Genomic DNA, 14211 nt, shown 5'->3' with positions numbered 1-14211 from the left:
TATGTATTTATTTTATTCATTCATCTATTTATCCATCTATTTATCTATTCCTTTATTGATATAGTTATGTCTATTTATTTAGTTACATCTATTTATGTCTATTTATTTATCCATTTATCTATGTATTTATCCTTTATTTATTTAGTTATGTCGATGTATTTATTGATTTGATTTGATTTTACTTTATTTCAGTGTATTGCGGTCTCTTTGTGCCCTGCGGTTGGCTGGCAACCAATTGTAAGGTTTCTAACGCTGTATTGAATGTTTATGTAGTCCTAAAACTCAATATTCTGTGGTTCCTGGAATTCAAGTGACAATGACAAAAACCCTGGCACTGGAGCAGACACATTTTTGCACGTCTGTCAGTGTAGTTTGAATCAGGGAGTGTTGAAGGTTGCACACAAAAACATTCTTGAAACTGATTTTGAATTGATTCGGGTAATTTTATGACTTAACCCTAGTATCCACATTATTTCAACGCCAGCCCTCACATTGTTTATTGTTATTTATTTGTTGGTGAACAATAAACAAAAATATGTACTTGATGAAACGGTTTGTAAAAGACAAATGAGCAATTAAAGCACAGGTGTCAAAGTAAAGGCCCGGGGGCCAAATCCAGCCCGCCACATCACTTTTTTCGGCCCGTGAAAGCAAATCAAACTTGTGAAATTCCATGATTCTTGCTAAAATCCTAACCAAAATGTCATATTTTTGGATGTAAACCACAATAACAGTCATTATTCTTGACTTCAGATTGGAAAACTTGTTATTCATTAATTTGTTGTGTGCTCTATATGTAATATGTGGAGGGGGTTAAACATTCTAGTGGCTTTTCCAAATTCATAATGGCCTTCGAGAGGAAACCATAACTTCAATGTGGCCCGCGGCAAAACATGACTTTGACACCCCTGAATTAAAGAGTTCGTAAAATCAGAATCAGAATCGTCTTTATTGCCAAGTATGTAGGACACCCATAGAATTTGTCTCCGGTAGAACACGCTGCAGTAGCATCATAAAAAAAATGAGAAAAATGGAGGCACTATACAGTTCGATTTGGGTTACTGTTGAGAGAGTTAATGGCTTGGGGGAAGATGCTGTTTAAATGTCTGCTGGATTTGGTGCGCATGGATGGTTGGGCCTGCCTGAGGGGGCTACCTGGAAAAGGTGGTGGGCAAGGTGCGGAGGGTCCAGTAGGATTTTCCGTGCCCTACTACTGAAAACTGCAGTAGTTTTGATATAGCCCCCTTCCCCGCTAAAAAACATATCCAATTCTTCTTCTTGTCCTTTGGGCTTTTAAATTCACAATTCACAACAAAGGACCAAATGACTTGAACGGAACGTGAGTGACAGTCAGCTGCTGAAAGGGGGCGGAGGGAAGGCGGTGAGGGGTGAGGCGGTGAGGGGAAGTGCTTTCCCCATCTCCTGACTTCTCCCGCCGCGGACGGAGCTCCGGAGCCTCCTGGAACTAAACCAGGTGCCGGCGGCGGAGTACGCCGGGCTAGCATACACCTCCCACCAGCGATCTACGAGGTGGAGATAACAAACGCTCCAAATAACCGTGCCGACGTGGGGAAAAAAAGGTACTGTGACGCACTTAAAAAATAATTGAATATTTGCTTTAACAACCTTTCTAAAAACGATGCTATGAACTCAACTAATTTAAAATGGGATTCGCTCCTGTTTCTAGTCGATGATGTCATTTCGTGATTATTTTTTCCCCAGATTCTCAAACTTGGACGCTTGCCGCCTCCTCCATCCATTACCTGGGATGATCCTAATTTTCTCTCCTCTCCTTTATCAATCAAATTTATCCAATTCGTCGGATTCATCAACTTTTCCTTCAGCGAATATTGAAGAAGCCTCTTCGTTGTTTTTTTATATCACCGGAACTCACCTCACGACGATGGTGGTCAAGTGAAAGTGACGCCGAGGAAGGAGCCAGAGTGGAGGGGAGAATATAAAACCATGCGGAGTCATTGGTGAGCTCCCGCGGGTGACCGAGGAGGATGGCGGGCGGCCATCGGGAGCTGACGGTCACCTCCTCCCCGGCGGTGGCGGCCAACGCGGAGGGAGAAGAAATAGAAGTGTTGGAGAGCACCGAAGTCCTTCCCGTGGCTCCCGAAGACGTGAGTAAAAGATAACTTTATTGGTATGCAAAAGTTGCCATTCTCAATCCAGTGAAAAGGGTACAGACGTTCCCCGATTTACGAACGAGATACGTTCCGAATGGTCGTTCATAAGGTGAATTTGTTCATAAGTTGCTTCAATGCTAAATTTACGTATTTGGAATGTATGTTTAATGCTTAAATAAATAAATATTCAAGGTTTATATAATTACGGTTAATGCTTGTATAAGTAATCTTTATTGGTTTCTACTGAAAAATAAATATTCAATCATATATATGCTCTATAAAGATATGTACACATACAACTGGAGAGAACACGACATATCTTAGAGAGCGAGACAGAAGGAGAGAGATACACACAGTATGTACATATATTTAATAAGATAAATACAATGAAGTTTAACTTCGCAATACAAAATCTAATTTACAGCTTCTCTGTCCGAACATTTTTCGACATACCCGCAAAAATGTTCATGTGTACCGTTGTTCACGACTTGAATGTTTGTATGTCGGGGTGCATCTGTATACTAATTCAGGTCTTCAGAAAGTCACTGGGTACTTACTGGATATTTATTATATTGGTTTTTCTATCACTTACCACTTTCATTAAGGAATGCCCTTCCATATTTTTTTGTCATATCTTTTTTTTATGATGATACTAGTGCAGTTAGCAAATTCCTTGTGTGTTCTACATACTTGGTCAAAAAAGATGATTCTGATTCTGACCCTCAATGTTCGTGGAATGTACTGGAGTCAGTCTCTGGTCTCTTTGGACAGTAGGTGAGTGGCGATACACTCTAAACTGGTTACCAGAACACCTCTCGGTAGACATAGACAAAAAATCGCTTATGCACTCAATGTGGGAGGAAACCACAATACCCGGAAAAAAACCACCGCCACACGGTGAGGCCAACCAGTCGAGCGCCAGTCGATCAATAGTTAACGATACCTCACCACCCCACTTTTCTCGATGTATGGATGGTGAAAGTATTCTAAAATAATCCCACTGAGACACTTTAAAATCTAAAATATCACATAACATTCTTCAGTTAAATCAAATTGGCTTTTGAAACAGGATTTTTAAAGCACTTGAATGTGTTCCGGATCACTGGAAAGAGCTGCTCTTGACGTCATGAAGTTTTGGGAGTAGGAGGCAATAATTGTACAAATGATAGCGGCTCCTTGTAGTCACACGCTTTCATATTCTCATCGGCTGCAGATCAGTGAACAAAATGATGAGGTAATAGCCCAGTACACATAGCATCATTAGAATAATATCTTTAGTATCATCCTTTCCAAATAGTTACGAAAGCCTCATGTCTAAAGTCTTCTTCTTCTCGTTTCACAGAAATGGAAGGAACTCTTTGACAAGGTATGTACCCCAAAATCTTTCAACTCTTGTTTCTGTTCATCCTCTGTGACCTCTTTTATTAATTTATTTAAAATCTAGTTGGGTAACACATTTTGTTTTAGCTGATGAATTTCAACAGTATGTTTCGATTGTTTGGATTAATTACTTACCAGAAGGGTCCAAACAGTGCTAGCTGTTAAGCTAATAGTGATGAATATAATATACACAGAGCGACTGTATGTTCGGGACCCACTTGTTACATGATTACATTCCTAAAAGTGTGATTTAAGTCAGGGGTGTTAAAATCATTTTTGCCGCGGGCCGCTTTAGAGGATTAAATTAATGTTTCACTCATTCACTGCCATTCAGAAATTTAAAATATGACATAGCGCGCCATTCCCGAATTTATTGCATTATATTTTGGACAGCCGCCCTCATTTCAAGATCATATAACTCATGACCCATATAATTTAGGAATTAACTCTTTTTTTTCTGATGAAAAAAAGACAGTCTAAGGTTTCTAACATTGTATTGAATGTTTATGTAGTCCTAAAACTCAATATTATGTGAATCCTGGAATTCAAGTGACAATGACAAAAACCCCGGCACTTGAATGGACAGTTTTTTTGCACGTCTGGCAGTGAATGAGTTAATGATCACATAGTATTATTACTTGGACACAACACATTTTGTGTTTTTAAATCCGTCAACTATTTGTTGTTTGTTCACTTATTGTTCTGAGTGTAAACAGTGTGAGAAAATGATGAACTAATATGTATTAAAAATTGTAGAAATGATCATAGAAGTTACCACATCATATATGGCCGGCCCAGGTCTGGTCCCCGGCCCTCGTGTTTGACACCAGTGGTTTAAGGGATATATAGCAGATACATTTTCCCCTAAACCTCAATTGAGTTCATCTTTGAAGGTTTCACTGTTTGCCAAGCAGTGTCATTTGACTTATTTCTCAAAAGTCTGTGGGTATCAGCTAGTCGTGACTGGACGTTCTCGCTTCCCATCAGCTCCATTTTTGTTTCGGCTCATTAGTCAAATGTATTTTTAGCTTCAAATCGTGCCGCTTGCTTTATATCGTTTTTGATAAGCTTCCCAGCTTGCCAAAAAGCATAACCAGGGCCTTGACTTTAGTAAAAGCAAGCTACAGCGACCAATAGTGGAGTATGAGGGGGGGTATAGGGAATTGTTGTGTGTCATCATCATTGACCCTGAAAATGCAGTTATGATAGCGCAGACACACACATGACAAGAGAGCGGAACACAGACCAGCTGACAGACGGTGGACAGACCCCCTGATGAGCACACAACACAAATGCACATACACAAAGTCGTCACTTTGCTGTCCCAGCACCTGCCTGCCTTGGGGCCCCCATACTTTCTCTTCGAGGAAAATGTATGCATGAACATAAGTGCTTGTGTGTGTGTGCATGTGGGATTTAATGGGGTGAGACAGAGGCTCGTGTCAGACCCGGCTTTTTTTTTTTTTTGAGGTCCCAGGGGATTACGAGAAAGGGAGGAGGTTCCCATGCGCGTACGAAGCCTTAAGACTTCCTTTATGTGCCTCCGGCATGGGTGTCAATGTGAAAAAGTCTCCAAACGAGGCAGCATGCCGCTTACAATTCACACATGCCTTCCCTTTTGTTTCACAATGACTTGCTTTATTTGTCAAACGGAGGGCGGGTGACCCCCAGCATCTCTGAAACGATACAGGCTGCTGTCTCATGTGTCCTGATTGTGCCAGGGGACACCCTGAACCGGTTACTAGTCACTACCCCCCCGCCCCCACATCTCGCAATCCTTTCGAGTTAGAGTTCCGTTTCTGTACCACCGCGAGTTGCTTCTTGCCATTGTCGGGAATCCCATTGCTCCCGCCACTTGTCGTTTTTTTTGATTTTTGATTCTTCCCCTGGTCCTCTTTTTGGGACCAGCACACCGATACGTATTACTGGTTTCGGCAGCTTCCACAAGTACATGATATTTTAACTCATTCACTGCCAGAAAGATGTGCAAAAATGTGTCCACTCCAGTGCCAGGGTATTTGTCATGTTCACTCCAATTGCAGGACCCACAGAATATTGAGTTTTCGGACGACATAAACATTCAATACAACGTTAGAAACTTTAGACTCTTTTCTTTTATCATAAAAAAGAGTTAAATCCTAAGTTCTATGGGTCTGGAGTTATCTGAGCTTGAAATGGGGACAGGTGTACAAAATACTATAAAATACATACATATTGATTAATATAGCTCTTTAACAACAGCTGAATCTGTAACAAAGCGCGAACATGGACCGAAGGCAATTGTTGCCCCCTAGTAGAAGGGAAAAACTTCCCAGAGGTCTGAGCAGCGGTTTATCGGCACCCCCGGCAAGAGAAAACAAAACCCGAACAAATTCAGGAAGAGCGCTCCACGTCACACTTTTCAATTCCCGAATAAATTCGGTAATTGCAGCGAATGAGTTAAAATAAGGCCAATATCACTCTGATGCTTATAACTGGTATTGGATGCCTCCACAAGTACCCGATAGCTTAAAATAAGGCCGTAAATCGATACCAGTAATACATATTGGGTATATGTATTACTGGTATCGATTTACGGCCATCTCGTATGTCCCAGGTGAGTACTTTGTATTGTTACATTAAACTTTGAGACCAGGCTGGGAAGTGAGCGACCAGATCGAAAAGATTCCCTTATGCATGACCATTTTTGCAATCTTTTTAATGCGCTTGCGACACCTGGAGTGCAACAGTATCATCGGTTTGGTCAAGTGAGACGTTTTGCTCTCTCAGCAACTTTTCCAAATAATATGATAAATCTTCATCCATATCATCTGTGGCACTCTAATCTGCTCCTCGGCATAATTGCCAGTGACGTGCGCGCAGATGGCGAGGTCACACTATGACGACCCTCTCAACATTCCCAGAATGATTGACACCAGCTGAGTCTCTGCGATCCCAAACAATTCGGTGGAGCTGCAAATGGTCCGCACTGTATTAAGGAAAGCAAGAAGAACAACAGATAACATCTTAAACTATTTAATTGAAAGATTTAATCTTTATGTATTGTTTTCTGCCTCTACTCCTCCTGCTCCTCAAGGCATAAAATATTTCCATTCTTAAAAGCCAAGTTCCAGCTGGCGCAGTGTGAAAACTGTTTCCGCTTTTATGCTCAGGTAAAAATAGCCGCAGCGCCTGTTGATTGGTAAATGTGAAAAAAAAATGATGTGCTAGGTTGGCCTTAATTGGTTTCACGGCTCAAACTCACAGCAGCGCTGGCATGAAATTGAATTGTTGCGGTAGGTATAGTGGCACTTGATGGTTTATCCCTTTGTAAATACAGACGCACCCTTACTTACGAACATTCGCGTTACGAACAACAGTACATACGAACATTTTTGTAGTAACATATGTAGTACTCTCTCCAGTTGTAAAATCTTTTTTATAGCATATATTTTATCAAATGTTTATTGTCCAGTACAACCGAATACAAGTTACTTATACAAGCCTTAAACATACTTATATAAACTTTAAACATACTTATATAAGCCTTAAACATACTGTTGGATTATTTTTATCGTTCGCCCTTGGTTCATTGCTTCTACGGGTGTTGATGGAGATGGATGGTTAAATCATCAGGGAGCCAGGTCTTGAACAGAAAGTTGATTTAATTTGGGAGAGCGCGGAGGCATCGCGGTGTCGGCCGTGCAAGGAGCATGGAGAGAGAGACGGGTTGCGGGAGTATTTATACGGCGCATAGTATATGACGCGACAGGATGTGACGTAATGAAAATGCGACATCATGTAAAGCACAGGTGTCAAAGTCAAGGCCCGCGGGCCAAATCCGGCCCGCCACATCATTTTTTTCGGCCCACGAAAGCAAATCAAACTTGTTAAATTCCATGATGATTGCTAAAATCTGAGCCAAAATTTCCTATTTTTGGACGTCAACCACAATAAAAGTCATTATTCTTGACTTCAGATTTGAAAACGAGTTATTCATTAATTTGCTGTGTGCTCTATATGTAATATTTGAAGGGATTTAAACATTCTAATGGGTTCCCCAAATTCATAACGGCCCTCGAGAGGAAACCATAACTACAATGTGGCCCGCGGCAAAAAATGACTTTGACACCCCTGATGTAAAGGAAGGCAGGATATGACGTATCATTAAGTTTAAAATGTAAACAAAGATTACAGAGCGATGTTTAGAGATGTTTGTATGGCGAATTACCCCAACACATACATTCCATACAAAATATAGCACTGAAGCAACTTCTGAACGAATTCACTTTCATTTTTATTTCCATAACCAACAGCTTACTTAAATTCTTCCAATGTTGTTTTATTGTAAAACCCTTATGAAACAATCCCATTAGGTTGTCTGAGCTGCACACGCAAATAAAGATGCAATATTTGTCATCTCAGAGCAGCAATGTTGACAGCTAGCAGGATCCGCCATGTTTAAACCACTTTGTTCAGATTTATGACAGCAGATATTCTCTCGAAAACATTTGTCGGCTTTACCGCTCGCTTTTCATCATCCGTCCATGAAGCCGCCTTCCCGCCAACCGTTTCACTTGCTTGCCATTAGAATCCTTAAAAGTAAAAAAAATCCTTAAACATAATACGCAAGGCACATAATTCCTGTCAGTGATGGTTATTACTTAATATGAGCAGCATAATCTGCAATCAAATGTGTCATTGTGATTGTATTTTCTTGGTGGCTGTGGATTTTTTGTGTGGAGGCCCTTGTTTCGCTGTGCAATGTCTCATTGCTTCTTTTGGCAGTGATGTTTTGGCACCGTTGGGGAACCATGATGTCTTGTGTCATCAAATCCTTTGTCAGATTCTACTTAAATCAGAATATCGCTAAAATGGAGCACACAAGAGGCTTCCTGCTTTCTAAATTTCAGGGCCAAAAAAGAAAATCACGTTTTTTTACATTCATTTTGACTACTGGTAATTAGATAAGAAAAAGAACTCTCAACTCATTCATCACCATTCCTGAATTTATTCGGGAATTGAAAATATGACATGGAGTGCCATTCCCGAATTTGTTCGGGTTTTGCTTTTTCTCGAGGTGGGGTGCCGATAAAGCGCTAGTCAGACATCTGGCAATGTGCATTTGCCTTTTGTTCAGCCGCCCCCACTTTTACCTCATATTACTCCAAACCCATATAATTTAGGAATTAACTCTCCTTTTTTCTGATGAAAGAAGAGAGTCTAAGGTTTCTGACGCTGCATTGAATGTTTATGTAGTCCTAAAACTCAATATTCCCTGGGTCTTGGAATTCAAGTGAGAATGACAAAAACCCTGGCACTGGAGTGGGCATGTTTGCACATGTCTGGCAGTGAATGAGTTAAGTTGAAAAACGATTGACATTACATTCATTTCGCATGACTGGAAGCAGTGAGATGGCACTTGCTGAAACCGCCATTTAGGAATACTACCATTTTTTCCGTTGTATAAGGCACCCCCAAAAGGCTTCATTTTCTTCAAAAGATGACCCTGCGCCTTATAATACGGTTTGCCTTATATGTGAAGTCATATTGAGCCACAAAAGGTCTCACAACTACTGTCAGCAGTCACTGACTCCATTTCCTCCTGGAGAGGAAGTCGTGCGTAACGGCAGCCTCTATTGTAGCATCTTATAATGTTGGTGTGCCTTACGTATATTTGGAAAAACTTATATATTTATATATTATATTTGGAAAACATTTTTCATTTATTGAAAGTGCGCCTTATACTCCAGTGCGCCTTATATACTGGAAAATATGGTATGTATTTGTTTATTTAGCTCATGTATTTTGTTTTTCTACTTTCATTCCTTTCATCACATTGCTGCTGTGAAATGTAAATTTCTGCACTGCGAGACTAATAAAGGCCAATCCAATCCAATTTATTTATTTTGCCACTCATCAATTGGAAGACGCTACAATATTAAAACTACTGGTGAGAATAAAAGTATACAATGCAGCATACAATGTGCAGCCTGCGTGGATTCGTTTCCCACTCTGTGAAGGGCTAAATTGGAATAAGCGGAATGGAAAATTTTGCAGACAATGATGATAATGTCACAATACGGTGATTCTGCAGTTATATCTGCGGGGGCATTTCAATGCATTCTCATACCACACAGATTTAATTCAGTTGACAAGAAGTGGAAATGAAACGCGCCGAATATATCAATTCATGACGCACAGGAAATTAATCTTCAGAAAGCTAATTATAATTTCAGAGCAGTGGAAAATGTGGCTAAACTTTTGACCGGTAATGTATGCAAGGAAATTTGTTTGGATTGCTCGGCTTTTACTTATTTGTCCATTGCACGCACGCGCTTGGGTTGTCTCGGCTCATCCGAGGTGAGCGATAGTGCTTAGTCATAAAGGACTGACCTTTTGTTTTCCGTTCATGTATCATCTTACCGGAACGGCTGCCTGCTAAAATCTGACGTAGTGCCGACGTGCTCAAGTTGGTGACTGTGATGCGAAGTACTGATAGTATTGTAAAAAAAAAAAAATAATAATAATAGGGGCAATGAAGACGCTAATTAAACATGGGTGGGTCGGGAAATTTTTAAATCTGGATTTAAAGGACAACCGACGTCACTTTTTTGTTTCCTAACTGACATCAGAAAAACGTTTTATAGCATCTAAAATACCCAAAACACGCAGTATGATATTTTTATTGAAATGCAAAATACAAATATAAAAAGGACTTAAAGTGTTCAAAATCTGCAAAAAAGTTTGCTTCGAATTGGGCATTTTCAGAAAGTCCCGCCCCCAGTTCGTGACGTCACACCAAGACGTTTTGCATTGCTGGAGAATCCAAACAATGGCTTCAGATTTGGAGAATATGCTTTCTTGTTACACATCCAGTTATGAATATCATTCAAATCATTCTGAAGAGGAAACCATGCATGTTTGCAATTAATTAAAGAAGTCATTCCGTGTCATTTTGAGGCATCTGGACTGCAATGTAGAGTCCCAGAAAAGAGGCAGAAAATGGCGACCAAGCTCTCTGTGAGGAATTAATCAGCCTGTTTCCACAGGCTGATACATTCCTTATATGGAGCTTGGTCGCCCTCTTCTGCCTCTTTTTGGTGCAACATGACGTTTTCAGACCAAACAAGCACAGCAAAATGCATTGACGTGATGGAAGGACTTCTACAATGTGTCCTTTTTTCGGTCAGGGGCGTTCCTTCAGTGACGTCACGTAGAGACTCGTCAACAACTCAAAAACAAGACTTCCGGAATATTCAGCGCGATATATATATATATATATATATATATATATATATATATATATATATTATATATATTTTACAAATTATGGACACAACTTGTCCAGACACTTCGGTTGTCCTTTAAAATAATAATTTTGAGAGATACAAAGAACATTTGAAAGGCCATACCTGGACTGTTGACCACTCACACTGGATTATATATATATATATATATATATATATATATATATATATATATATATATATATATATATATATATATATATATATATATATATATATAGCGCTGAATATTCCGGAAGTCTTGTTTTTGAGTTGTTGACGAGTCTCTACGTGACGTCACTGAAGGAACGCCCCTGACCGAAAAAAGGACACATTGTAGAAGTATATATATATATATATATATAGCATATGCGATGGAAGTCATTTGCTTAGTAGAAGTCATTTGAAGCCATTTTACAAATTATGGACACAACTTGTCCAGACACTTCGGTTGTCCTTTAAAATAATAATTTTGAGAGATACAAAGAACATTTGAAAGGCCATACCTGGACTGTTGACCACTCACACTGGATAATGCGAAGCGGCTTGCGAATTTACATGAAATTCTCTTCTCGCCACTTGGTAGGATTTGTGGCCTGTCTGATGGGGGGGTCAATTCAAAGGTCTATTTGGAACTATTTCCCCAAAGTAACAAACACGTCAAGTGTAAAAAGAGGTGCAATGATGACCCTAATTAAACATGGGTGGTGGGGCAAATATTTAAATCTGGATTTAAAATAATTTTGAGAGTTACAAAGAACATTTGAAAGGTCGTGAGGCCATACATGGACTGTTGACCTTTCTGTATAATGCGAAGTGGCTTGGGAATTTACGTGAAATTCCCTTCTCACCGCTTGGTAGGATTTGTGGCCTGTCTGATGGGGGGTCAATTCAAAGATTTTTTTTGGAAATAGTTCACCAAAGTAACACATCAAGTGAACCCCCCCCCCCACCAACACACATACACACACGCTATTCATTCCGCCAGGTAGGGAAGGGCTTTTTATTGGGGATTGACAGGCATCCTTGAAAATGTCCAAGACAACTCAACTTGCCGCCCACCTTAAAATGCCCCTTCTTCCCATTTTCCTTTCTCAACATTTGAAGGAATTGAAGGGGGAGCAGACAGTCACAGGTCCATTTGCCAGCTATTAGACATCATAAATCTGCCCCGAATGGAGCCGCTGCCATCACTGGCGCTGAGTTTTCATGGTGCTGTGAGGCAAAGTGGGTGGGGGATATGTGGGGACGGGGGTTTGACCTCAAGGCAGGCCTGGAAGGGAGAAGTTGTTGAATGGGAGAAGAAAGCAGCCAGCAAAGGGCTCGTTAAACAAATGTGTCCCTTCTTCTTGTCTTACAACATGAGCTCGAGTGCTTGATGGAAACTTTAGCCTGACGGTAATGAGGGGGGTCTCGCCTCATTGTGAATGGTCGCTTTAGCCAGTTAACTCGCCCATGTGCGCCTGTCTTGAGGCTGACCTGAACATACCCTTTGCCTGACTGACACGGCCACTCCATCAGTGTTTTGTTTACGAATGGGTGCCTTTTTTTTTTACAATCTCTGTGTTGAGGAGAGTGACTTTGACTGGCGAAACTTCCCACCTGTGAACACCTTGCGAAGCAGCGGCAGGAGGTTAAGTGTTTATACAATCCCATGCTCAAGCGCCCGCTGAGACATGCCCAGCTTCACTAGTTGCGACCCCCTTCTTCTCTACTCCAGTCACCTCAAGGGGCTTCCGCTCCTCACTCTCAATGCCTCCTCCTCCATCCCTTCAGCAATCTATCGACTAGTGTTTTTCAACCGTATTCCAGCTTGTGGTGTCTGAGTGTGTTTATTTACACATGTGAATGTGTAAATAGGGGGGAGTAGATGAGGAGGAAGGAATATGTATGATTGATTCCGACTTGATCTTTATTTTACCCCCTGGTGATTTCTACTATCTTTGTGACTGCTTTATTTCTTGTATATAATAGATGTCCATTTTCAGGCATTTTTTTACCGCTTCAGTTGTTGTTAAAGCGCCATAAAAATCTATCTCAATCAATATGTATTGTATTGTATAAAGATGATTCTGAATCTGATATGGGGTGTTTATCTATCCGCTGGATGAGTCGTTAGAGCACACGAAGAAACAAGAACCAAATACAGTGAGACCTCAACTTACAAACACCTCAACTTACAAACTTTTTGTCTTACAAACGTCAAATTTATGGAAATTAGACCTTGTAATAAGCACTATTTTCATAATACACACCCACCACGGCTGGCGGAGTGATCTTCGGCTGAAGCACACGACCGAACAGCACCAGAGGTTAAGTTACCAACAGTCCTTATGGAAGGTGACTCTCCTTCCATAAGCCATTAACGACCATCAAAAAGGTAAATAAAACTTTATTTTACAGCACAGTTTTTTTCTTTAATTACATTCGTCATGTAATGTGCCTCTCTTTCCAAACAGCAATTCCCTTTGACCTTCGACCTCCAACGACATTCCATCAAGCCATAAATCACAAATGTAAATAAAGTGACTTTATGATACAATGCAGTGTATTTCCTTCATTACAATACAATAGCACATTTATTATACATAGAATAAGGTATGTTGTGTGTAGTTTTAAGGCTTATTTAGTTGAAAAGTATATTTTATGGAAACCCGGGAATGGATTATTCTCATTTTAATGGTTTCCTATGGAAATTTTGTTTTTGAGATACACACTTTTCGCCTTACACACTCTGCCTGGGAACCAATTAAGTTCGTAAGTTGAGGTCTCACTGTAATGGCTCGAACGTGATGTCCTAGGATTAACATTTTTGCCACAGAAACCCTTCTCGAATGTGCGATATCAAGATTTATGACCTCCGTCTGACTTGTACATCTGTCAATTTATTTATTTTTTACTTCAAATGGTGACTTCAGTGTGAGCATATCCACCGATATGAAATGGATGTATCGTGCAGCTGTTGCTCTCACACGGGATTTGTTGCTTCCCCAAAAAGCATTGTTAATGAGCACTTTCTCATTCAGTCAAAAGAGCACGAAGCACCGTTAACGTCAGTGAAAATGAACAGAAGGCACTGTGGTGTGTATGACGTTAGCTTTTCAATCAGGGTTTTTCAGACGCTTGTCAAAACTTACTTGATCCTGATTGCGTGCTTGCGCCTGTGCATCAAAAGTGGGGATTAAAAATAATACCTCAACGCGTTACATCCAACCACACATCTTCAAGTACCACGTGTGGCAAGTGTTTCGGTGCACATACGCTGGCTTAGGTCGTGGTGGTTGCTTGGTTACAGACAATTTTGACGAGGAAATGGTGCATGTATATGTTGGCCTCAGAAGGCTGCGTGGGTGAGTGTGGGTCTGTCGCATACTGTGTGCATGTGTATGTGTGTGCGCGAATGTGAACTCCATTTTGGAGACAGGTGATTC

The 14211-nt window shown here is 40.5% G+C and overlaps 1 protein-coding gene across 2 annotated transcripts in view; it reads left to right on the top strand.

Annotated features, from left to right (window-relative positions):
• The first annotated feature begins 960 nt into the window (after positions 1 to 960).
• Positions 961 to 14211, top strand: part of rhbdl3 (rhomboid, veinlet-like 3 (Drosophila)) — a 31968-nt gene continuing 18717 nt past the window's right edge. Inside the window, exons 1-3 of one of the 2 annotated variants that reach the window (XM_089007057.1) lie at positions 961 to 1580; positions 1723 to 2126; positions 3475 to 3498. In XM_089007057.1, the coding sequence (XP_088863183.1) occupies positions 2007 to 2126; positions 3475 to 3498 (144 nt within the window). In that variant the 5' untranslated portion in view covers positions 961 to 1580; positions 1723 to 2006. The remainder of the gene's footprint in view (positions 1581 to 1722; positions 2127 to 3474; positions 3499 to 14211) is intronic. The other variant, XM_089007058.1, reaches the window with a different exon arrangement.

This window comes from Hippocampus bargibanti, linkage group LG10, assembly GCF_051943395.1.
Source record: "Hippocampus bargibanti isolate YZ-2025 linkage group LG10, ASM5194339v1, whole genome shotgun sequence".
NCBI lineage: Eukaryota > Metazoa > Chordata > Actinopteri > Syngnathiformes > Syngnathidae > Hippocampus > Hippocampus bargibanti.
Note: the sequence above shows the minus strand (reverse complement) of the source record. Positions and strands in the feature narration are given on the sequence as shown.